The sequence below is a fragment of the Alligator sinensis genome, unplaced genomic scaffold (genome assembly GCF_000455745.1).
Source record: "Alligator sinensis unplaced genomic scaffold, ASM45574v1 scaffold1049_1, whole genome shotgun sequence".
NCBI lineage: Eukaryota > Metazoa > Chordata > Crocodylia > Alligatoridae > Alligator > Alligator sinensis.
Window position 1 is genome coordinate 123,065 of NW_005842672.1, and position 27,602 is coordinate 150,666.

Here is a 27,602-nt window from a genome sequence, read left to right on the forward strand (position 1 = left end):
AGGCAGCAGGGCAGGCAAGAGAAGGAGGAGGAGAAGGCAAGAAGAAGGAGCAAGGTTGGGGGGGTGGGGGGAAGAGGAGCAAGAGGAATCAATACCCATTGCCTAAGAGGAAAACAGTGAGCTGCCTAATGAAGCAATTAGCTGTTCATTCACAGGTGCTCCCTCCCCCCCAGTGCAGAGTTTCATATGAGCTGGGTTGTTTGGCTGGGCTTGCCTCCCCCCTCCCCCCCCACCCCAATCAAAGGGCTCCCAGATGGAACTGTCCCCAGCTGCTGTGTTATCAGTTAATCGTTTAGCTGATGTAATTAGAAGAGGTTAAATGAATATTTTAAACAATATTTACATCCCTAGCCTGAAGTAAATAAAAATAAAATTTAAAACAATGTGTAGAATTTTAAAGATCTAACCTTTTACATAAGGATGAAAACAAAGATATGCATCAAATATCTACCCCTCTTTTCTGTTTATTTTCTTCCTGAAATTATTTCCCTTTTTTTAATTGCTTTAAGATAAGTTCAATTCAATTGTACTTAGAGACCAGTTTAATCAACTTAAAAATAAGATATTTTTAGCAGTATAAATGTAAAGTAATCATGTTTATAATGATGTAAACATTATACACGTTCCATCAATGACATATCCAGGAGTTCTGGTTTTCTGCGATTTAAAAAAATCCCCAATTTTCGGTTAAAAAAGGTAACCCCAAATATATATATAGAACATTTCATTTTAATCATGGAAAAGTGTGGATTTGGGGTTACCTTTTTCTAACCAAAAATTGGGATTTTTTTTTTTTTTTTTTTTTTAAATCGGAGAAAACCAGGATCCCTGTTTACATACAAAGACAAACATAGTAGTTTGGCTTAATAAGCAATAAGTATTGTTCCTTTTCCATTTTAAATCTGTGCATCTTGACAAAATTCTAACACATACCAGTAGTATTTGAATTTCATGTCCTTGAAGATTTATATATCTGCTGTCACTGCAGGGAGAATGTTTAGCTTCCTTCCTATTAGTTCTTTCATAATTAGATATCCAATGTATCTATGATTTACATGCCAAAGGCAATTAGAGTCACCTTCTACCCCAAAACAAAAGTGTGTTCGAGAAGATTCCAGCTCTGAAAATACAAGCACCTCTGTTCTGCCTCACTACAGGAAGATGAAGATCATTAATTATAACTATATGGAGACCATGGGGAAAGTAGAAGGCATGCACATGCCAGAGCTAAAGCATTCAGCTCCCTTTGGAGTACATTTCTCTCCTCATAATTACATTAATTGCAATTAGCTTTCTACTCCTTCATAATTCCTTCATTTTGACACTTGCAGAAGTCTTTTGGATTCTGTTCAACTTCATTTGGCTGCTGCTGTAATTACTTAAACTCTTACTTTCCATTTGTTCTCATAGTGCAACATTTTTCCAACTTAGTCATGCCTTTCAGTGAACTCTCTGCAAGCTGCCAGACCAATAGATGGATAATATATTTTTTTTAAATAATAATTTTACCATTACCCAACTCTGAAATAATATTGTACGGACAGGTATTTCAATTTCTCTGACAATCTGTTTGTCTTTAAAGCAAGTTTTATGAATAGCGGGATTTTTAAAGCAGCAAATAAAAAAAAAAAATACAGCACACTTTCTCTAGAACACCTTTGAGATCTCAGGAATCTGAGTACTGCAATACGGTGAACAAAGCAGGTATTCAGAATATACATCCATGACTAACATGATCTACCCTTCCACCTCATGAGTTATGCACATTAAAGCAGAAGATTATCATTAGCAGTACCAGAAAAATTGTTCAATATTTATGCAGTAAAAATATTTTTCCTCAATTATGTTTAACTCATTATTGAAAGAGAAAAGGTAAATGACAAAAATAAACTAGCACTGTACAGCACAGGTGGGCAAAAAAAAGCCCACGGGCCGCATCAATTGATTGCGTCTGATCCTGCCCCAGCCACCTTCCACCCAGTCCACCCACCCAGCATGATGAGCAACCACCTGCAGGTGGCTGAGTGGGTGAAGGCAGCCATGAGCTGGAGCCCAATGCGCTGGGGCAGGAGCCACCTGGCTGCAGCTTTTCCTCCGCCTCTCTGGGCATGTGGTGCTCAGCACATGCCCTCATGGCTACCGCTACTTCCCCACTCTACCTGTTGCCCAGAGCAGTGCAGCAGAATCAGCTATTATGCAATCACCTCTATATACACTACTCAAAAAACATAAAATCAGGACAAAAATTATTTTTTGAAATAAAATTAACATATTAGAGTAGATGTTTGATTTTTAGTACATGATTTATTTATCTGTAATATGTTAAAATGGGCCTCGTTAAGTGGCCCATCTTTGGCATACTCTATATATAGGCAAATATTTTGGCTGGTGGGCCACTTAATGAGATTTAGTGAGCTGTCAAGGGCTGCACGCAAACAATCTTTTAGAAGATATCACTACACAGACACACTTCTAATGATATGCAAAACCCAAATATTTAAATAAGAGAAGAGCCATGATTTAACTATTTTGGCAACCAATTAAGAAAACTTAAGCAGCGTCTTTTTTTATACAAAATAGTAATAACCCTGATACAAAATTCCTGAACTGCATGAGGTGTTTAAAACTCTGCTAAAGAAACCAGGAGGTTTTTGTGATGAAAGTAAGAGAGAAATGCAAGGCAGTGGCTCTCCAACTGAAGAATATTAGGCACTATATAAAACTCACAGAACCACTTGAAAGTCATTACAACCTCATAACTAGTGTTGGGAGAGTCTAAAATAAAATACTTCAAGAAGAGTGCCCGAGAGGACAGGGAAAAATCTTGCAAGTTTAGGGAGCGGCTCTATACTTATGTCTCAGGAGAAATAGGATACAAGAGAGTAAACAAGACAAATTAATGTTTTGCTGATACAGCAGCATAAAGATATTAAGGTTAAAGTTACCTTCAGTATTAAAAACGTCCCTTAAAAATTATGGCAGTAGAGATGCTAAATAATTCAGACAGTTTTCCATCCGAGGAAGATAAAACTTAGAAAAATGGATTCAGAAAATGAAGTAGCCAGGGATTTGGAGTCTTGGGGGGGGGGGGGAAAAAAAAAAAAAAAAAAAAAAAGAGGTTATGGCAAATACTCTTAGTCCACAGGAAAGAAAATGAAGATAATCAGTGTATCTGAAGAGGAGGGATCATATAAGATGAATCATGGCTGATTTTTTTTTTCCCCTGAGAAAAATTATTATGATTCTACCACAACACCAGTTAGCCCTAAGGCAATTACACCTTGGCAGCGATTAAGGCAGGTGCTGACAATAGAGATTGATTCTGACTTTATACTTCTACACACGCAAATACTTTTTAACTCTACTTTAGTGGATTTATTTCTGATTGATTGTGGGATAAGGATGAAAAAAACCCAACAAAAAAAGGACAACCAATTTTACACATTCCCAGTCTTTGAATATTACCCTTAGTTCAAGTTTTCATTAAAAAGTGAGTTGCCCTAATACAGCTTGGTGTACACCCTTGTGGATATGTAGGCCAAAGTCATTTCAGCTTAACCAGTTTGTACAGAAAAACATTAAACATATTAAAAGTTAGAAGCGTTTAGAAACAAGATTTGACCTGCTATGCAGTAACTCATTTTTATATAAAACTTCAAAAGGATTTAATTTTTTGGTTTAAATATTGAATTATTAGCATATTCATTACCATGCACTTTTACAATTGTTCTCCAGATATTATGCTGTTTATTTTATTCAGTACACCATACTGCACAGGAGACACATACTCAGGATTTCATTTTTTTCTGTACAGGCATGAAGCATAAGTACAATAAAGGCAGAAAACTCAGGCCCTATAGGGAAGCACCACATTTCACAAAAATATTAAAAAGTTCCAAAAAGGAGCAGAAGCCAGCCATATTTGCCTTAGGGAACAGCCAACAATTGGTAAAATAGAAATGCTAACGGGTGAGAGCCTGAGGACTTCTGTAAGACAAAGCATTCAAGGAGGTTTTGACATTTCTCACAAACTTTTCATAAACTAGTAATTTTGCAGCTACAAACTTACACCAAAAGAGTCGAAGGATAATGGAATCCCAACTCAGAATTTTGTTTAACAAATCATGTCTACATACAGTGCATTTAACAGGGGGGTTTTTAACCTTATTTATTAATTCTACTTTAAAAAATAACATCCACCACTCAAAAAAGAGACCCAAACCCCCAAAGTGTACACAATGACACACACCAACTTCCCACGAATAGCAGTATGCCCACAAGTGGCAGCAAGGAGCAGCGCTGACAGCAGCAGCAATACCAGCACCACCAGTGGCAGCACACAAAGGGAAGGCTAGTAGCTATGGTGGACCCACTAGCTAACAAGGTCACCCTGTGTTAACTATGGTCTTTCTGCATCTCCATCATAATGACTAAGCGTTCTTGCTTTACTATTCTCTCTCTTATGCTCTATTACACTGCAACAACAAATTGAGAGCTGGTTATCCTAAAAAAACCTTGAGGCACTTTTTAGAATGGCAGTGACCTGTGCCTTTCCTTTTTATGCTGCTTTTACCATTGTGTAAAAAATATAGCTCAAGATAAAAATGGAGACCAGTGGAGACCACAACAGTCCATAACAATATATTTAAATTTATTTTTTTATAAGTGCATTATCTCAGACTTCTAGCTATTTTACAAGACAGAAAATTAGCTTATTACCAAAGTAAATGTGAGTAAAACGGAATACAAAAGTCCTTTCAAAAAGTCAGATTTCATGTAATACAAGTACTCTCCTCCTCATTTATTGTGCAAAAAACCTTTGAACAAGTTTTTATACTTTGCTGTGCAAGTCACAAAATTAGACTCTTTCCATGATTTTTCAGCCCACAAGATTACACTAAACAGTTAATACTCTTACATTAAATTTAGAGCCCTGCATTGCTTGACAATGTTCAACCAGCCCAAAAAACTAAGTATCTTGACTACAAAGAGTACCTTATAGAACAATGCAAAATCCCATAGAGGTTTAGTAGTCTATTTAATACGCTGAAGAGAGAGACAATCAAGTTCAAATTAAATGCAAACAATGATAATTACAACAGCTGCATGCAACTATAAATGGATCAATGTAACTGTGATAGTGAAAGAAAGAGAAACTATCATGCCAACATTAATTTACACTCTGATAATTGGAATATTTGACAGGATGGCTGCAGGACTAAAATTCATCTAATAGTGAAATCAATGCATTATTGCTCTAGTAGCTCCCTACAGCCTATGTGAATGCATCTCCTTTGCCAATAGTACACTAATTACAACTCCAGCCGCTCTTCAGTCCTCACATGCCACATTCTAAAGTTATCTAGAATACTATGCAATATGAATAAAATGTAAAATATTTTTTAAAGTTTTACACACAGACAGGACTACAGATTTCTGGTTGGTGGCCTTTTTTTCCATTTTTAATGTTAAAATAATCCTTTCCTTCCCTTCAGCAACAACTGTCAAGATTCCACATTGTTTTGTTTTATAAAGGTTTAGTCTCATAACGTCCATGTTTAAAATAATCTCTCTACTGGGAACTATTTCAGATCTTCACAAACAACTATGACATCCTTTCCACTACATAAAACATTCCTATTCCCTTGGGGATGCAAATAGAACATTAAAGTACAAACCAAACTATTCTAGTAGTTTAATATAATTAAGCTAGTACCCAACTCCCAAGTTAGTCTTTTTCACTACAGTTTTTGCAGCACACAGAAGTCACATACAGAGAAGTCCAGATTAACATTACTACCTCCTACATTCACTGTGCCTTTTACACAAAAACAAAAAAATGTCTTAAAGATGAGTTAAAGTCAGTCATTATAGGCAGATGCTTAAATTGTAAGAGATATTACTAATCTCAATATTGACTTAAGACTTCTTGAACCTTCCTGCAATACATCTTTGTTTTATAAACCAGCTACTTACCAACATTTCACTCCTGTATGCTGACTAAAAATGTGCCTGTCATTTCCACCCACAATATTCTCTCATCTTATTCTCCAAGCGACAGATCTTTGAAGCCTGTACAATTTAGCAATCAATCCTTCATAACAAATCATGTAAACAAACTGCAAGCAAAAACATCAGAGAAACAAAATGACATTCAAAAAAAGCACTACAATAATTTTATGACCCTTCCCACTACATACATGATGCAACTTAAACTTGGTGATTTTTTTTTTCCTACCAAAGACCTCAAAATACCTTTCTCCAATACAAACTAGAGAGGTTGTAGAATTCTATAAGAGCAAATAAAGAATAAGGAAACAACTGAGAATTAATTAATTATACCAGAAAGCATACATTTCATGGACAGTAAGAAGCATGGTAGTATATGCAGAGAGAGTTTATGGTTGCTTGGAGAGCCTTAGCAGCATTTTAAAAACTATGATAAAACGTGTGAATTTTACACAGCCCAGAGGTCTCCCAGAAGCCTGGATAAACATCCCAAATAACTCCAAAATTATAATATATTAGGGTATAATATTATAAATAATAAAATTCCGACACTTCATAGCAGCCTGAAGGCACCAGAGATTGCCAAAGTTGCAAATGTTATGCCAAATCCATTTCAAGATGTAACAGTATTGTAACTAAACACTAGAAAACTTTTGAACAATTTAAAAATCCTCATTTTTAGCAATGTTCTATCGCCAAACATCTTAAAATCTCAAACATTTGGATACACAAAAAGTTTACCTGAGAGCCTACCACATGCATAGTATCACAGGTGAGCCTGTTTACTTTTTTGCCAAATTTAAGTTTAAATGGAGGAAAGGGGGATCTAAGTTATACTTTGACACCAAAGCTAACTAAGAAGGCTAATTCTGTAGCAAAACAGGTACATGATAGCCTGCCATGAGCATTAAGGTGAGTAACATAAGGTTCTTGTTTATGATAGAAAGTTGTATCATTTTAACTACAACATTACAGCAATACACAGTTAAGGCCACAAAAGCCCCTTAGGGTTAAAATAGATATTTCAGTGAAGAGGTTCCTTATACACATTTAGCTATTCCCACGTGGGTGTCACCTTTATACTGTCATGACCCAATGATTGTGTGCGCGCTTCGGCACTGCAGAATTATTTCCCTCCACATGGAGCTTTCTTTGCACGGTGCAATTCTCAGCTGTAGAGAGAAAACCCCGGTGCAAAGGAGTTCCCGCCACCCGTATGCAAATTAGTGTCCCACTATTGGTCAATTCTAAATTATTCCTACGTGGCGGCTAGCAATTGGCTCGCTAGCCGTATAAAAGGTTTGAGCAGTTTCCACACAAGTTGTAGAGGACTCCACAACCATCTCGTGGGGACTCTGAGCACGCGGCAGAGTAATAGAAACTTTGTGTGCGTCTCAGAGGAGTTCGGCGGCCTGATCAACCACCAACCTCTTCCTGTCTCGTTCGTTAACTTCTTAAGACATATCTACGGTTTTGCGCGCTCGTCAAGGGTATCCAGAGCTCTGTCGTGTTTGTTTTTGCGGAGCCTAGCAAACTCCGTGCGTGTCTTCAGTGAAGCCTAGCAAACTCCACTTGTGTTTGTCTGTAACTGCAACTCAAGAAAGTTTTTCCTGCCTGCACCGCAACCACCTACGGTGTAAGTAAAACAATCTTTAATTAACCGCTACGAGTCCGTGCCTAATTCTAGTCCGTCGTGCAAAAGTACCCGCCCTACCGTTGCGGGCTCCCGACCACAGCCTGCCGCGCGCCCCCGAAAGCCTCGGACCGCCCCCGGCCCGCACATATACCAGTACAATTATGTTCTGTTGAGGCTTTTACTGCTATAACTATACTAGTTAATAAAGTAACATCCCTAACATAGATAATAAAATTACAGTTACTAATAAAATTAAGTGTAAATCAAGGCCCAAATATTTATAAGATTGGTCATACCAATTTAGAAAATATGTAGCCAACAATGTCCTTGCAATCTAACAGGCCTTGTTGAAGGATATCAAGTTGGAAATTTCCAAATAAGTAACTGCAGACGCATAACATTTTATGACTTTTAAAGTGGAAAATTGAAAGTTTAGACAAGGAAATTTATTTAAATAAGATTTTTCCCTTCCTCAATCCCTCCAAGACTATGCCCCCTCTCATCTCTCAGTCTCGAAGGAAACCTCCTTTATTAAGCTAGCCATGTCTTTCTTTACAATTCAAGTTCTCCCTATCATCTTTCTGTGTCTGTCATGACAGCCTTCAAGAGATGCTACTTTACTAAGTGAACCTGCACTCAGAAGCATATTATGAGCAGCACTGCTAAATGGACAATCCAGTCTCTCTCTCAATTGTACATGGATTTTCCCACCTGGCTGAGAGTGCATTGAAGAGTAAAAGTGTAAAATTCTGGGTGCATGTTCAAAATATGAAACCAACATGAAAAGGATACGCCAATAAAAGTCAATTCTTTCTTACTATTTGAAAACATACAAGATACAAAAAGACACAATTCTTCTATACAATATAGATGGACACTTTAAAAATAAGCTATACCAATCACTTCAAGAACAACTTAGGAACTGTTCCTTTTAAAAAAGCTAACATTTAGGCTTGCTTAAGATCACCTTTAAATTAACAAGGACCGAAGGTTACTAAGCTGCAGGGCCAAACAATAGTGCTGCTGTACTGTTCTACTCTTTACTTGATTTATATGCCACTTCCCCCAAAATGGTTCAGGGCAGCTTATAATAAAAACAAAATAAATCATAAAACAGATTAAATATTAAAATAAAGCAGTAAGAGAAAATAATTTCTGCAAAAATACCCCCAAACTTAACTGCACCTGATAAAAGTCTGCCCAAATAAGGTGGTCTTGGAACACTTTCAAAAGACTTCCAAGTCTTGAGCTCTAACAGACCTCAAGAGGGAAGGGGGGGAGGGTCTAAAGCTGAGGAGCAACTACCAAGACTACCAATGTTTTTTGCCTCCAAACTTGGCACGCAGATGGACCTTGCAGAAGGTTGCTCTTGGCTGACTTCAGAAATTGTCATGAAACATAAGGAAGGAGGGAACTCCTTAGATGTATAGTGCCAAGGCCATTTCAGCCTTTATAGATCAAAATCACCACCTTGCATTGTGCCCAGAAAGCTACTGGGAGCCACCTGCTCCAGCTACCAAACAGTCAAGGGCTGCCCCACACAGGACCACAACAGCAGTCTAAGCCTCAGGATTATGACATGACAGTAAGGATGGTGGTGGCCAAATCTGGATCTGAAGGAAAGGATTGCAGCCTTCTCAACAGGTGGAGCTGGCGAAAGGCACTCCTGGCCGCAACCACCACCACAGTATTGAGGTGCAGCAAAGGATCCAGGAGGTACCCAAGGTAACAAACTTGAGTGACTTGAGGAAGCTGAACCCCTCCCTGCCCTACCCCAAAGTCTGCCAACCACCACCACCTCTATCGTTTCTGGATTCAGCTTCAACTGGTTAACACGCATACAAGAACTGGGCTGAATGTTATAAACTGATGGATGGCACCTCAAACTTCATATGATCATTCCAAGCAGCCTCAGATGCATGATGAACATGAGGCGCAAGAGGATGGAACCTTAAGACAGGTCCCAAATGTACTAGGGTTTTCAACAGTCTTTGATACAGTTGACCATGAGGTATTGATACCGTGCTTACATGACCTCATAGGTATGTGGGTATGTGCAGGACCCCTCTTAACCTCTCTTTCCTATAAGAGATGTTAAAAAGGGTGATGATGTCTGAGTACTTGTAGAAGTAACAGGATACAGTTTCCCCTGTTGATCTCCAGCAAAGATTATTGATCAACAATGCAAACACAGTCTCCATACCATATCTAGAAGGAAGGCCAAACTGACTGCCGTCAAGGAATCTGGTAGAGTACAGATCCACATGGGCTGTCAGGTGGCTATCCATTCAACAGCCTTTGCCCTCAAAAAGGGAGGCTGGAAACAGGGAACTTGCTGACTGTGGAGTGAACATCAAGAGATGTTCTTCTGAGTAGGCTGGAAAATTACAGACTCAAGCATAGTGCTCATCAGGTCCATTAGAGAGTCAGGCATGAATGAAAAGAACTGAACAAGTTTTAATGTGGACAACAAGTTTTAATGCAGTAGACAAGCTTCCACAGTCCTTTATCCTCCTTCTCTAAATGATTAGCTACTCCCTAACTCAGGAACCATCTTCCATCTCCCAACTCAAAGAATTATGATTTATATCACTACATTAAGAATGTCTGGCACCCTACACTCCTGAAGAGAAAGGCACTGACAACCCCCATCAGCACTGGCTCCAATCTTGTCTGGCTGGCTTCCACAAGGCATGACAAGTATGGGTCTACTTCACAGCTACATGTACTAAGGACATTAAACAATCCAATGCCAAAATCCCAAACCAAGTAACAGTCCTCTCCCCGCCTGTCCTAGCAACTTTTGCTGTTAAAAGACCTTGAAATGGCAGTAAAGAAGTACCTGCTCCCCATAGGACAGTTTCACAAGAACTTCTGCCACTTTCTCTTTTGTTTCTACCATCACATAGAGATGAATGGGGGTAAAAAGGGACCATAATACCATCTGGTCAATTACAACTGCCTTCCACACTGTAAAGGAAACAGGGGAGCAAACCTTTCAGACTGGATAGTTATACCAGGGAAATTATTCAATTATGCACCCCTGCAAATCTGCGCATAAAACGTATAATTGCACATAATTGTATAATTTATCATAATTTAATCTGGGTGGGCTCTGTGCTTCCAACTCCGCAGGGCTCCTAGCTGGACTGCCAGAAAGCACCAAGCATGGTGGCGTGCGACTCAACAGCTGGTGAGTGGGGAGGGGAGCTCCTGCCAGCAGGAGGGGGAGTGGACATGGGGATTCTGGGTGGGCTACGAGATTCCCTGCCACCGCTGACGGCAGCAGTAGCAGGCAGCGGGCCCTCAGAGTAGTCGTGGCTGTAGCAGGCAGAGTCCCTTGGTGGTGTGCAGCCTCAGCCGAGTCCCGGGGGCTGCATGTGGCAGCACGGAGCCAACCCAGCCATCACTGGCACACATTCAACCCAAACCAGGCCGGCTACATGCCAGCAAATGGGGCTCGTAGCACTGCAGGCGGGAGCTGTGGACCATCAGGCCAGGCCAGCCAGCTCCATGCCTCCATGTGGGGCTTCCACCACCCCAGCAGGGAGTCCCACATGGAGACATGCAGCCACCCCAGCCCAACAGCACACAACTCTGTGCCTCCATGTGCAGCTTGCCACTGGAGTGTTGAAAGCCCCACATGGAAACACAGGGCCCACAGGATCAGGAGCCATGCGCCATTGGGTCGGGCTGGCTCTGTGCCTCCATGTGGGGCTTCCAGCACTCCAACAAGAAACCATACATGGAGGCATGGAGCCTGCCCAGCCCGATGGCGTGCAGCTCCCACCTACAGTGCCACAAGCCCCACATGCTGGCACAGAACCAGCCTGGTACAGTCTGAAGGTGTGCACCAATGGGCCAGGCTGAGCTGGCTCCATGTCACCATGTGCAGCCCCTGAAACTCAGCACATAATTTTGAATGTTTTTGTGCATAATTACCTGGGGTGTAAATAGTTTGCTCTCAACTGACAGGCATTATTTTTTCAACCTTTGTTGGAATTAATTTTCTAGAGAAAAAAGGGTCTGAGATAAATCAAATATCCTCCAGGCAACATGAAAACCCCCTCATTGTGGATACAGTTGTGTTGACTGCAAAGTGCTTTTTGTGACTTCTCTTACATTCAGGTAGGTGGTATACTGCATTTTCTCACATACAACATGCTCCAAAATAGAGTACACAACCTGTTTTGAATGGCAAAAAAAGGGGGAAAAAATACTTTCCTTGTAATAAATAACTGAGTAACAACAGCTAGGGAGCTAAGCCTGCTCACTGTTCTGCTCCCTGTAGTCTGCTACAGATTTTACTTTGTTTCAGCCGGTAAGCAGTGGGACCTGCTCTTACCATAATTTATCATACATAATGCACAATTCATTTTCCAGCACTTGTTTAGGGGGGTGGGAGGGGCAGGACATGTATATGTGAGAAGACTGTAGGTGTTCTTCATCTCTACTAGGGACCAACATTTGCAATGTCAACATTGCTATGCCTGCAGTCTCTCTAACGTAGAGACACTCAAATACCATTCACTGAAAATGACTCAAACACGGAGGTCAATATAATGCGTGGGTGGGTTTCAAGTGAGAATAAAACGTGCAATGACTTCATATATTCAATACTCAGTGGGTATAAAAAAAAAAATTGTTTCCAAGTGAAGCAGTAAAAACCTTCTTACACTGGATAATTAAAAACTAGATTAAAAAGTGTGAGGACCTGGCTACACACAACAGGAGGAAAGTCAGTTAAACCCAAACAATGGCACACAAGCTGTTGAAAATTAGATAAAATAATCCATGGCAGCATCCATATGATCAGCAGCTTCCTTCTGGGATCTGAATCTGTACTTCCACAAAGCAGGGACCTTCCTCTGTATTGTGTATGCAGCTTTCTGGAAAAGCATCCCAAGATCCTACGCCCATTGTTTGGCTCTACCCATTGTGAGATCAGAGCAGAAGCCAGCCAGATTCAACAAAAAATATGGGACCTGGATTAAACTCAAACTTCTATGCTTCTCATTCATCTATTTCTTTCTCTAGCCGATGCCTTTTTCTAACTTCTCAGTCAGTTCGTATAGAACAAGGCACCTCACCACAAAGCTGTGGCTACAGCTTTACAAGACAGCAACTTGCTAGCAAGCAGCTTTTCCCAGTGTCACAACCCAAAGTTGTGGTTTTTTGTTTGTGTGTGCTTCGGCACCGCTAAATTATGTTCCCGCTAAATTGCAGCTCCTTTGCATGGTGGAGTTTTCTGCTGCAATAAGAGAACCCGCGTGCAAGAGTATTTCCCGCCAGTTTGTAGCCTTCTTTGCATGGTGCATTTCTTTTGTATCTAGGAGATGCACGGTGCAAAGGAGTTCCCGCCATTTGTATTTAGATTCGAGCCACATTATTGGCCAGTTCTAAATTATGCACACGTGGCGGCTAGCGATTGGCTTGCTAGCTGTATAAAGAACTTGCGTGGTTTCCGCCCAAGTTGGAGTTGGAGAGAGAGAGAGACAGACAGAGAGAGAGAGAGAGAGAGAGAGAGAAAGCAATTGGAGTTCGGGAGAAAGAGCGTGAAGATCTCTAAGCGCTGCTGATTCCTTCAATTACCGAACGGCCTCTAGCCTCTCCCCGTCACCGAGCGCAATCCTAGACGTATCCCTTCCTATCGAAACTACCGAACCCGCGGAGCTTCAATAACTCCGGGGCCAATTGTCGTAGTCCTCCAACGAGGATTTAAGCGGAGCTGAACCTGGAAACTGTCCAGCCTACACCACGACCATCTTTGGTGTAAGAAAAAAAATCTTTTAATCAACCATTACGCGTCCGTGCCTAATTCCAGATCCCTCCGGTCTCTCTTCGGCCCCGCGTGCCCGGGCTGCTGGCCACAGTCCGCGTGCGCAAAGACGAGTCCGCATACCGCTCCCGGCCCGCTCATGGCGACATGGATGGGTTCGGGAGGCGGCCTGCACACCCAGCAGCACCATCAAAGGGAAGATGAAAAGGTTATCAGTGACCAGCTGCTTCAGAAAGAACTTTATCCCCTTTTACACAGTATAACAACATTCCTGGGCTTCTGCTACCACTATCACAAGACCATGTGGCCATCACTATATCCAACTGCTAGTAGTCAGTTCAATATTCGGGGTGTGCAGACTGTTGAAACTGTAGGGCTAGGGACAGATGTTACACACAGACCAGTTTAACTGATCAGAAACTGGTTTAAACCCATAACAGAACACATGTTCAGTGCACATAAACCAGTTTGAAAAGGGCTGAAACCAGTTTAAAATAAACCTGGTTGAATGCAGTATCAGACTTAACTGATTTGGGTCAAACCGGTTTATGCAAGGTCTGTCCCAGACCCCTTCCTAGTTTAACTTAAACCAGTCCTCCAGCATCCCAAATGTTTTGCAACCCTGGGCAGGACTTTGCTCTCTGCTCCAGCCCAGCAGGGTTGGTCCCACCCCCCTGCTCCCTGGCTGGAGCCCCAGCAGAGACCGCAGGTACAGCATGGCTTCCTCCTGCCCCACCCTCCCTGCTCAAGCAGGAATCCCCCCTCCCCTCTGCCTTACACAGACACCTCTCAGTATTAGCTCAGTATTACCACATGCTGGCTACGGTCTGTGCTGTGGGAGACAGGACAAAGACAGACAAGACAGTGCCCGCTTAGGGCTTTTTGGAGTTGATCAACAGGTGGCTGGTAATGTCCCTCCATTCCTTCCTTGGAGAAAGCTGTTTAAGAAAAGCTTGAACTAATGAGAAAGGCTTTTGTTTTGTTGATGGGCTGATAAATGCTAACAACTCCCTATGAAACTCCCTGCTGTGCAACTAAATGCTCTGTTATCAACTCCCTGCTGGCTCCCTCCTGGCCAGGAGCATGACGGGTTGGGGAGGGAAAAGGGGAAACTCTCCCTAATCAGAGTATCCTGCCAGGGCCTGGCCACACACCCCACCTCAGCTCAGCACTATAGAAGGGAAGGGAGGGGAGGGAAGGGAGCACCCCCGGCTTCCAGCCTGAGCCACTGCAGGTATCTGTCTGCATTTCTTCAGTCCAGAGGGGATGTCTGTACAGTTACAAACCAGTTCAGCCTAGCCAGGTTAGACTAGCCTGCAAAGATTGAATCAATTCAGGCTCAGGCTTTTTGAATGTCTGTCAAAGGAACAGTTTAGTCCTGCAAACATTTTAGAAAGGAATAGTTTATTACCGAACCTGTAGGATCAAAGTGGAGAGCACCCGGGAAATTAAAAGTGTCACTGCACCATCTAATGACAAGTTTAGACATAGCTGAAAACACCTGCTTTGGTTTATAACCGCATTGTGCGTGTTCCCGATTTGTGAAAGCAAAAGGAGAGCATCTCACCAATGCCTGGAAGGTTGAGGGTTAGAGACTTTCAGAACACTAAAAATAGCCAAGCAAGACAGCTTTTCCAAAATACCCACATGCTCTACAATATTTTATATTCCTAAATGAAGACAGGAAGAACTGAAATGTAACTGAGTTTGTGCTTATGTATTCTTCTTCGTATAATTTGTCATTCATATCATATCAGTATTTCAAATATATTTCATGAATATTTATAAGAATTTTAGGAACTAGTTCATGACATTTCATGGAGATTATTAAAATGAGATCTGCATTTTCACACCTGGTTACTGGTCTTTAGTACAATTATTTGTGTATGTGACTTCCTTTTAGCATGATTATCTTGAACTTTGGGCTGTGATGTTTTCCTTATGCTTTGTTTAAATTGTTTGAATACTGCTGTTAATTTTTTATAGCAGTACTCATGATATTTAATAAACATTGTTGTATGTTGAAACTGACCACTTCAGGAAATTTTATGCAGTTTCACTGAATATTGTATAGGGGCTGCTTTTTATTTTAGGCTTATATTTTATTGATTCTTTGTTTATTTAGTTTGGCTTGATGTAATTTTCAATATATACTTCATGAATATTTCATAAACATTTCATGGCATATTTCATGAGTATTTCATGAATATTTGTATGAACGTTCATGAAATTGTTAAATATGAAGACTGCAATTTCATAGTTGAGAACTTATAAAATAAAGTTATACAAAAGCAAAAGTTTCATAGTGGAATTTAACATACAGTTCAACTTATCAGTAAAGTTCACACCATATGAAAATGAAAATGCACAAATCTTTGGCCTTGCAACTTAGAGGTGGGTTTCCTGCCTGGTCATTTTCCAGGTACTTTTGGAATCCAAATGAAGTGGGGAAAAACCCTCTAGCTACTACACGTGTCTGGGTATTTGTAATAGGGCCCCTACCCCATCAGTGAAGCAGATAGGGAGCCAGGGAAGAGATGGCTGGCTCTGGCCCCATGGAGAAACTGACAGGGGAAGATGGCCCTTTAATAAAATGGTTGCCTGGCCCAGGTGCGGCCAACACAGTACAACCAGCAATTAACAGGCCTGGGGCAGCAGTAGCGGGTCAGGTGATCAGAAAGGGGGTTAAAGGCATATAAATCCATGACCTGAAGTAAGGAAGAAGTTCTGACTGCAGGCTGCAAGGAACAGGATCCAGGGAGGAGAGGGTCCTGTCCGGCCATAGAGGAAGGACTCCAGACTGCAGGGAAGCTGCAAGGAAGCCCCTGCACAACCAGGCAGCAAGGGTAAGCATTTTAACCATGACGTTGAAGCTCATTGCGACTGTGGTATTGACTCAGGGTTGGGGAAACCTTTTCTTTGGAAGTGAATGCTCATATTTTTCCATTTGTGTTGAAGCTGGACTGGAGGACCAGGCTGTGGCTGTAGGGGAGGTGGAAGCCACTGAGAAGGGCACCAGGGGAACCCCAAGTCCTAAACCCTTCAAAGGGAGGAGGAAGGGGCATTGAGGTCAGTGGAAGGCCTGTGGTAATAGACTGAAGAGACTGGACATGGAAACCCAGAGCCCAAGAAAGACAAAACTGGGGCCGAGAGGCCCAGAGTCCACAAAGGGCAAGGCTGCAGCTGGGGCCCACAAACCTCAGGCAAAGGGCCCCAGCCAGAGTAAAGTGGGCCAAAGACAGGGAGCCTCAGCCCAGACAAGGACCCAAGACCTGAAGCAACCCCCCCGCCCCCCATCCTCTAGGGGCAGCCTCCCTGTCCAATTATAACACCAAAGCACAGGACCGTCCCTAGGGGAGGGCAAATCGGGGCAAATACCCCAGGCCCCACAATTTGGGGGTCCCCATGGAGCTGGGTGAAGCGGCAGCAGCATGGAGCTGGGCAGAGCAGTGGCTCCACATCCAGCCACTTGCTACCCCCACCCCTGATGCTAATACCACTGCTGCCAACGGTGGCAGCAGCTTCTTTGGGTCCAAGATCAAAGCAGGGGCAGGGCCCCGCATGGGCTGATTTGCCCTGGGCCCAGCACCCTGCTCAGTTCACCTCTGCCAAAGCATGGCAAGCAGGATAACAGGGTGGAACCCTAAGAGGCCAAAGGGGGCAAGCAAGGTGGGATCCAGGCAGCTGCTAGAGGGTGACTTTGCTGTCCCAGCACCAGACCTACTACAGTATTCGAAGATGACCTTCCAGAACTGCTTTTATCCCTACGTTAAGTCCTATGAGGAAAGAAAATGAGCTATAGGTTGGCATCCATGGATCACGCTGATGCTCTCCACCAAACTGACTTCTACAAGTACAGGATCTGCATGAAGGTTGTCTGCTTTGCTTAAGTAAGTTTTCCAGTAAAGCTGTTTGTCTGTTTAAGCCTTTGCACACAGACCCACACAGTATTATGAAGCTTTTCTCACCAGCTCAGGCATCACAATAAGACCCTCTTAAACCAGTTCCATGTCCTCTTTTCTCAGTCTTAAAACACCCCCTCTATTCCTGGGCTGCCTAACTTCATTTCTTTGAGGCTCTTTGAAGATCTCCAACTTTTCCTCCTCTAATTTTCTCTTTCTTCCCCAACTCAGGCTTCCCCCATGTTGATGAGGGCAGCTAAGCTGCAGAGCCTGTGAAATGCAAAAAAAAATAATAGCAATTTTTGTCCTTTGTTCAGTTTCCACAACCATTAAGGGAAGATTTTTTTTTCTCCCTCAGCTTTAAGATGCCTCCTCATAGACCAGGGGTCACTAACATTTTTGGGCAGAGTGCCAAAAACACCCGCAACCTCAGCTTGCAAGATGTTTGCATGCCAGGGGCAGAAAGCAAGAGACCTGATCTTCATTTTGGCAGCACAACCCTGGTCCCTTCCTTTCCACCTGCACCGAGCCATGCGCACCATGCAAAATACCTTCACGTGCCCCACTCTGGCACCCATGCTAAGGGTTGCCTACCCCTGACACAAACTTTTCTCAGTATTATGAAGCTGTTGAGGGGTAAAATCATTTTCCACCTTGCTTTCCCTGTGTTATAGCCTCTGTGAAGTGTTTACAAGTTTATCTAAGCAGGTGTGTGTATGGCGATTAATTAAGATGATCTGCAGTACCAGTAAGCAGTATTTTCATAGACTTCATAGACATTAGGGCTGGAAGTGGCCTCGAAGATCATCAAGTCCAGCCCTCTGCCCCAGGGGCAGAAAGTCAGCTAGGGTCAAAGGATCCCAGCAAGATAAGCATCCAAGCATTTCTTGAATGAGTCCAGAGTAGGTGCCTGCACCACTTCTGGAGGGAGTCTATTCCAGGTCCTGGAGGCTCAGACAGTAAAGAAATGTTTTCTTATGTCCAGCCTAAATTGGTCTTGGAGGAGTTTATGACCATTGATCCTTGTTTTTCCTTAGGGCACTCTGGTGAACAGACGTTCTCCCAGGTCCTGATGTACACCCCTTATGTACTTATAAGCAGCCATCAGGTCCCCCCTGAGCCTGCGCTCTTCCAGGCTGAAGAGCCCCATGGCTCTCTTCCTCAGCCATGAGGAAGACTCAGAGAGAGAGAGAGAAGAGCTGGACCATCTGAAACATGCTCTCTCTCTCAAAACTCATTATCAAGGAACTGCCTGCCTCCAGAGGGAATCTCCTCTGGATGATACTGTAAGCTACCTGAGATCTAACTAGATATATAGCTTGCAGTAACTCAGATGCGTGATCAAAGGCTCCCCAGCCATGACAATTTGCTCTATGGGATTTCTCTGATATTGCTCTACCCTGTACCCTATTCCAACCCTACCCCTTGTAACCAATACAGTTCTCCTTTGTACCTAGCATGGGAGACTTATTGGGTGTGGGTCTAGATTATGCCTTGGGGTCCCCTTGGTTCGGCTGACTAAGGGAGATCACTACTTGTGCTTCCAGCTGAGGGAAGCACCCCCAAGTGCTTGAAGTGAGTCAAGTACCTTCGAGGGCTACTAGGCCTGTGCTACCCAGGGGACACAGAGACAGAATCAAATCCAGCCCTGGGTGGTGGCGATTTTTACCCCAGGCTAGCGGATCTGCTCCAGGAAGGGGGTCAGCCAGACGTAAGGCACCCCCAGGGAGGAACTCGGAGCCTAGAAGGTGGTCGGGCACAGTGAGGTGGGTGGCTCAACACAGAAGCACCCCTACTGGCCCTCCACAGAGCTCATCCATGCACGTGAGGAAGCTTTGTGACCGATCAGATTTGGCCGAGTGCTCTTCCCATGAGATTTTAAGGAAATGTGGGGTGAAAATTGTTAGGAAGCCAGGTCAGTAACGACATGTATATCACAACTCTGCAGACAGTCCTTACACCAAAGGACAAGGCAGGAAGCAGAGACAGTAACAATTTAAGAAGGCTAAAAGAAGGCCAACAAGATATGAAGTGATGTTCTAACTTACACTTAGGAATTAATACTTTTTCCCATGAAACACAGGAGGATGAAACAGAACTACCTGCTCTAGAACAAACAAAATGGTATCTGGACCTTCTACTGTTAGAGCCACAACAGAACACTTTCTGTACCTTACTTTCTTCCCACAGCCATGACATGAAATTTTGCGATTACTCTTTAAAATTTTTGCTTTAATATCCTATGCCCCCTATCTTAATGGTGACTTACTAACACAATGCATTTTAATCTACATCTGAAACAGAATTTATTTACTGAAAAATGCTATGCTTTGTAACACAAAAAAAGCCTAAGATAAAAAAACTTTATATAAAATATCTCCCTTAACATGCTATGATAAAGTGAGGTGAACTCTTTTATACATTACAGCTAAATATAACTTCCAACATGTCATGAAAGATGGAACTTTAAGCAAAGTATTCAGCAAACCACAAGACAAACTCATTTCAAAAGTACTCAGCTTTCCCAATATCCTATTTCCATGTTAAATATGTTATCAAAATCTGATATACCGAAAGAGGGGAAAGGGAGCAGGATTCCAGCTCACTGCTCTTGATTTAACGATGCTAGTACCCACATTTACATACCACTCAGACACCCCTTTTTCAATAGCTGTGCACAGCGTTATTGGGGATAGCCTTCAAGGCTTCCTAAACTTCCATCTCTCCATACACATTGAGTAGATCCAGGACTTCTGCATGGCTTCTAGCAGTTGCACAAAGCATGGCACAGTAGTACAATCTAAAAACACTAATTATGGAGTGATTAATCTGACCTCACAAATGGCCCAATCCCAATGAGAAATGAGCATTTAAAACAGAAACATTATAATGGTCAAGAGAATCGCACAGCAGTTAGAAGGGGCACAAGTCAATCCTGGCAGATGACAAATCAGGGTGGGATGGCAGTTAAATGACTCTCAAACTACTGTAGTGATGTACTCACAAGAATATTAGTCCTCATTAAATTAGTGTGTAGTAAACAAAATATAATTTTAAGCAAGAGAATAAAATACCTATAATCTGACCAATTTATATAGACTAAAAATTGTATCCTATAGAAACCAGTCATTTCAATGTGCATAAACTATGTTTAATGCAAACTAAACCACCCTGAGTAGATTAAGGCCCAAGTTTACAAAAGAATAGCCCTTGCAAAGAAATTAACAGAACAAAACTCCCTTCATTCCAAAATTACAGAATATTTCCTAATTGTGTCGCAAAGGTCAAGGATAGCACAGATGCCACAAGTGGCACGGGCAGCCTCTGTGTGGCACATGGCAAATAAGGGAGGGAATAGGGGTGGATGGGTTAAGAGCAGAAAGCAGAGCAACAAACTATCAGGGAGCACAGGGCAGGAGGCAGAAAGTATAGGAGCACATTAGTCAAGGGAAGTGAATGGGAGTGGCACAGCTGCCAAAAAGATTGATGCCTATTGACATAGATTATCAAGTAAAACAAAACACACAATGGTTCCCACATTTCGCACAAGTTTGGACTTTCAAATAAGAGCATCATAAAGATTTCCCATTTCATATTTGGATGTGTGTGTGTGTTTAAAGGGTGCCACCATACTCGATAGGACATTACACATGTTTTAACAGTTTGAGTTACAGAAATATTATTTAACTCCATTATTGTATTTCTATCTTGCAAATTAAATTCAAACAGACTTTGCTGGGATACTTTTGCAATGTCATAACTTGCTCTTTCAACTCTAATATCCAGTAAGATTAAACAGTTGGTGTTGCCAACTCTCACACTTATCATGAACTGCAAGATGGTTGGTGTATTTTTTCCAAGATGAAGACACACGACTAAAATGACAGATTCTGCCCTTGAACATGTAGCTGGAATACACCACAAAAGTTAAGAAACCAGTATGCCAAAAAAGGACTCCAATATTTATGTGTTTAATTATTTTAATTCCAGTTGAAGGACTGGGTCTTTTTTATATTTAAGGTTAGTAATATTCAAGACTAAATATCAGGGAAAATATAGGTCACTTGAATATTATTTCTATTATGGTTCAATATGTGACAAAGACATTTAAAATGCAGTTCGTGCATGCACATCTTTTCATTTGTAGAAAAACTCTTAGAATAACCATTCCCTTCCCCCCACCACCTCCCCAAGACAATTACTGAAAAAATCATGTTCTCTGATTCCATCATACTGACATTCAAGCAAATGCATTATGGATCAGTAGGGTCTCACAATGTAAGTTGGTGGTAAAGACAAACTTATTTACCATATTAATTAAATGGTCTATTTAACACGGAATATCAATTCTCTAATCACATCTCATTTGAACTTCTTATTTCAATTAACAACTCTAAAGTCTACCAACAGAGAACCTACTGTTCTAGGATCATTAAGAACATTTTCATTATCTGTCAAATGAGGGAGTAAAAGGCAGAAACTGCAAGCACTCTCAGGAGTAGGCCTCTACCCTACTTAAGAGATGATTAGGGAGTAAGCAACAGTAGTACTCATTAGTTGCTTAGCAATGAAAAGATTTCCACTGAAAGAAAAATGAAACAAAGCAATGGAGGTGTTGCAATGCAAATCAGTAAATGGATAGTCTTTCATCCACTCAAGGGTAATCTCTCCCCCATTAAATCTAATCAATCTAGATTAAGACATTGATGGACATTTCAAACAGAGGAGTGAAATTAGGATTGTACAATATATACTCACACAGAAAAATCAACAGAGCAATTAATGATCCACATAAATTTATGCATGCATAGTAATTGTTTTCATTATACACATATTTGAAAGGAAATCAAATAGAATGGAAATGGTTATTTATTCTACTTATATTCTGCCCCTACAGCTTCTCAAACGTTATGGTTACTTCAATTTGTTTAACAGTCTATACCGCATAAGCAAGAAAATAGTTTGGGAACGCAGAACAGAAAAGTGAAGATCTGTGTACAGGTGACTTATGAAAGCATAAGCCAGTTAACTTTTACAATAACTTTTTGGTACTGATTTAGCTAGATCACATAATGTAAATTATAATAGTAATAGAAAAAATATTCTTGGACCTTATACAGAAAAAACAATCCATTTAAAAACAACACTCAGATGCCCTCTTCTTAATGATCATATGAAGATTAAATTACACGTTATGGAAGAACATTAGGCTATACCCTAAGCAGTTTCAGTACCAATTCAGCAATCTGATATATACCGGAATTCCTTTTACAACTTCATTAGAACTATACATGGAGGAAGGTTTAGAATACTCTTAAAATCAACTAGATATCTACATAAGTCAAGTTACTGGATGAAGGCCTTAATCTATACAAATCAATCATTTTGCACACCACCTATTTTAAACAAATAGTTTATATATAAATAATATAAAAGTATATTTAGAAGAGGCAGATAATATACAGTAACTTTTACCAAACAGATTAATATGCAGATAATATTAAAATCCCAACCAACATGTAATAAAGTATTGTGGCAAATCTTACCTATATATTCACAAATGAAGACCACAAAAAAAGGAGTAACTAGATCATTTATTCCCTGAACGTATCCACTGGCTGGATGCCGTATTGCCCAGATAAACAAAATTCGTTCAAAGATCTATGGGAAAAAAAAGTTAAAGAAATTATGAAGAAAACAATTTGTCAAACAACTAAGCACATTTACAACAAGTAATTTAAAAACATGCAAGGACAAATGTAATATTAGACAGTCCCTAGCATAAAGAGCATGCATATAGAAGCATAAATGAACACTGGTATTAATAATGAACTGTCAATGTTAATTACGTTTCTCAGTTATTTAAAAGAAAGTATTTTCAGGATATTAGCACAGGCTAACACCAACCTCATACATAGTTAATTGGTTACAAAAAGAACTTTGTTCACTGAAACATTTAGAAGAGAAAAAAATTCACACCCTCCTCCCCAAAGTTTTACATCACTTTTCCATGACCTACCTGCCTCCAAAGACAAAAAATATTTAAGAACTATATACAAAACACCCCCAAATACAATGCACACCTTATTTTTGGAAGGTTAAATGTAGGATAAAAATATTTCCAAAGTCATGGCTCTGGTCTGTGTCAAAGTCTGGCACCTTACTCTGTGACCAAGTAAATCCTCCTGGAATAATATAGAGTCTAAACAAGGTGAGGTCCCAGACCTTCAGCCAAGGGCAGTAGCAAGACTATTAGTTCTTTACTGTAATTAGTTCTTGCTGTGAATTGAGGGTCTATATATATATTCTGCACTTCATCAGCACAAGATACTGCCCAAACTCCATTATCATGTTGCTGCTTGCTGCTCTGCTTAGTGCTAAGGTTAGTTCGTTGTTGGTAATAAAGATGGTTCTCCAATGTTCTCTCTTGCACGATCTTTCTGGGACAAAACCCCACAAATACAGAATAGTGACAATGAAGATGGGATCCCAGTGAGTACGATGCTTCCAGTGCTTCAGTTGAGAGAATAAAAGGAAAAAAAGAAAAAAACCCAAAAAACTTTGCAGTGATTCATGCTGTAAGCAAGCAGACTGGGGCTCTTCTCCTACCACATTAACATGGCTACTTTGAGCAACACTGAAGAATGTGATGTGTCCAATCCATCCACCTGGGACCCATACACTGACCAGCTAGACTTTGACTAAGTACAGACATTCAAAAAGTCCAAGGCAAAAGCACTTTAAGTATCACACTTTACTCAAAGCGCTCTAGATTAGGTTGGGAGTGAACAGGATGAACATCTGCTGTTCAGTGGCAGGGGAAGGAGGAGAGCTCAGAGCCTGCCTGCACTGGCTGAGGCCAGTAGGCTGGGGGCACTCCCAGACTCCTCCCAGGAGGCTTCCCAAGAATGCCAAGTCCAATTGAGCAGCCAGACATCCCTAATTGACCAGCACAGACCCCTCTCCCCAACCTCCTCAGCCCCTGGGCTGGCTGCTGTCAGCACCAGCAGCTGGAGAATGTGGGAGGAATGGAGGCCTCCATGCTTCATAGACACTCCTCCCCAACCCCAGCTTGCTGACTCGGGTCCTGGGGGGAGATACAGGTAAACATGGCAGGGGACCTCCACCTGTCTCCCACCCCTTTGCCCCAGCCTTCTGGCAGCTTCAGCTCAGAATTGCCCAACTTCCTGTTGCATGGGGAACTGGGGAGGAACACAGCCCATGCCTCCCCTCCCCCCAGCTTGCTGGTTTGATGTTTGTTTGGTTTTGGGGTTTTTTGTTTTGTTTGGGGGGTTTGGGAAAAGCCACAAAGCTCTAAGCTGCAGCCATCAGGAGGCAAAGCGCAAGGAAACGAAGTCCCCTGCTGTCCAGACTCAGCCCAGGCCCAACCCCAAGCAGCATTCCCTCTAAGCTGCATTATGTGTGCGGACGTGCAGGCATGCCCCTGGCAGCACAGCACGAGTGCACCTGCACAGCCACACATGCCGCCCAATTTAGATGGAACGCTGTCCCCAAGATCTGAGCCAGCAAGCCCAGTGGGACATTCAGGAGGGGGCCTCCGTTCCCATACCCCCAGGTCCCAGCACAGTGAAAAGCCATGCACACCTCCCAGCAGCAGCAGTCAGAGGGCTGGGCAGGCAGGGGGGAATGGAGCTCCCCTGCCATCTGGACCTGGCCTGGCTCCCTCCTGCCAAAACCCAAGCCAGCAAGCTGAAGTGAGGACCCAGGCAGCAGCAGGGCTCTGTTCCTCCCACATGCCGAGTCATGCAAGGAGGAGACAAAGCCTCTTCGATTTCATCATTCTGTGACAGCCCAGGAATGAGGCTGGACCCGTGCTCTCCCAGCACAGAGAAACACTGGCTGAGTCTAGCAGGCTGCCCAGTGAGGGGCCCCTGAGATGCCAGCGGAATGTGACCTATCTTGACTCATGATGGATCTACTTGTGGGGTGTGCTCCCTGGTGTAGTCTCTGGAGGGCCGGGTGTGGGAGCTCGAGGAGGAGATGTGTCAGCTGTGCAGCATCAGAGCCCACGAAGACTTCATTGACAACTACTGCCAGACCCTTCTCCATAAGGAAGAGGAGAAACAGACTGAGATGGTAGCCAACGTGATGGCTAACCAAGACGACCCACCTGGAGCGACCTGGAACAGTCACCTCATGCTCCAGAAAACGCAGGGCCAGGGCAGCTCCTCCCTTGGCCCTCCACAACAGGTACACTCCCCTCCCCATACACGAGGAGGCTCCAATGGTGACAGTGGAAGAGGAGGAAGATAAGCAGCTTGCTGCCACTCCCAAAAAGAGGCGCAAGGTAGTCAGGGGGGGCATGAACGACTCATGCCCCCGGCAGCTGGGGGGGCACAGCGGCAGCGGGAGCACAGCACCAGCAGCAAGCGAGGGAGCTCCCACAGATGCCACCAGTGCTGTCAGCGGTGGGGGAGGGTGGCGAATGCCAGCCAAGGGTCAGAAACTACGTGCAGATGCCACCAGCCAGCAGGGGTCATGGACTGCCCACAGACGCCGCCAGCGGTGTCAGCAGCAGGGTTGCGAGTGGCGACCACCCACAGGCACCGCTGAGTGCCAGCAGCACCTTTTTGTAGGGGATGCAACACCACACTCATGGGGTGCATGTGCACCCCTGTTCACTGCCTATGCCCCGCCCCTCGTGGGGGGGGGGGGGGGGGGGGCGCCCTCCCCATCTGCCATACAGACCAAACAAACTAAGATGGCTGAGGGACAGGGATACACAAATTCAAAACATGTCCAGGGACCAACATACAAGCCCTGTAGATAGGGACACTGGGAGAGCCACTTTTGTAGGAACTGAGGGAACAGTTCTCCATCAGCAGAACAGGAAGACGAGGGCCTCAGGAGGAGGACTCAGGTGCCTATACACCAACACCAGGAGCATGGGAAACAAGCAGGAGAAGCTAGCCATCCTACTCTCCGGTATGATCTAGTAGGGATTACGGAGATCTAGTGGGACTCCTCATATGACTGGAGGGTAGCTATGGAGGGCTAACACCCTGCATAAAAAGGACCAGGTGCGGAAGAAAGGTAGAGGCGTTGCTCTCTATGTGAAAGCACAGTACACACCTCCTTGGAGGCTGATATCAGCTCAAAAAATAAACAGTTTCAAACCCTCTGGGTCAAGCTGTGGGGGGAGAGGGGCAGCAAGAGAGATCTACCTGTAGGTGTATACTACAGACCACCAAACCAGGGGGAGGAACTCGATCTGGAGTTCACCCAAGAATTGAGTGAGGCCACATGTGCACATGACATGGTCGTCATAGGTAATTTTAATTATCCGGACACCTCCTTGGAGGAACATTCGGCCAAGCTGGATCAGTCACGATCCTTCCTGACCCGTGTCAAGGAGCTCTTCCTGATTCAGGAGGTGCATGGGCCAACTGGAGGTGACACCCTGCTAGACTTGGTCCTGACCAAAGGAGATGGTCTAATGACCAAACTTAAATACAGAGGGAAGTCTGGGCAACAGCACCCATGAAATCATCATGTTCACTGTCTGATGTAAAGTAGACAAATCGGATAATATGACTGAAGTTTTGGACTTCAAAAATGCAAATTTCAACAAGCTTAGATCCCTAGTAGGGTCAGGGCTGTGGGACCAGGGACCGGCAAAGTGGTTGTTCCTTAAGGACACGATCCTTGAAGCACAAAGGAAGCCCATTCCCATGTGGAAAAAAGGTAACAGATGGGCTAGGAAGCCCTCTTGGCTAAACAGGGAAATCACAATCCTCTTAAGAAAGAAGAGGCTTATAAACAATAGAAGCTCAGGGCATGCCCCAAGGAGGACTATTCCATGACGGCCCACATTTGTAAGGAACAGACAAGACAGGCTAAAATGCCGACCAAATTTAGATTAGCAATGGGAATCAAGGACATCAAGAAGTCATTATTTAGATATACAGGGAACAGAAGGAAAACAAATGGAAGTGTGGGGCCATTACTCAACAACTCAGGAGAGCTGGTAATCAGTACCCAGAAGAAAACTAAACTCCTGAATGACTACTCTACCTCAGTCTTTCAGCGGACAAAGGGGAAACCATGCCAGGTAGAGTACAGGATGAGCACAGTAGGATTAATTGCCTTTCTACTACTTTCATAGGATTGGTGTATGACCAATTTAAAAAATGAGACATACAGGAGACCCTCGCAATTCATGGGGAATCCGTTCTGGAGAGCCTGGTAAACGGCGAAATCCATGAATACTGACGGAGCTCCCCCGTCAGACCCCACAGCCGCCCCCTGCCCCCCC

General features: G+C 42.9%; 1 protein-coding gene across 1 annotated transcript in view; it reads right to left on the minus strand.

The window, feature by feature from the left end:
- TBC1D22A (TBC1 domain family member 22A) overlaps window positions 1–27,602 on the minus strand; it is a gene marked incomplete at its 3' end in the record, with an annotated part of 235,047 nt that overhangs the window by 106,769 nt on the left and 100,676 nt on the right. The window contains exon 8 of the mRNA XM_006033873.3: window positions 22,873–22,987. Coding sequence (XP_006033935.1) covers window positions 22,873–22,987 — 115 coding nt within the window. The remainder of the gene's footprint in view (window positions 1–22,872; window positions 22,988–27,602) is intronic.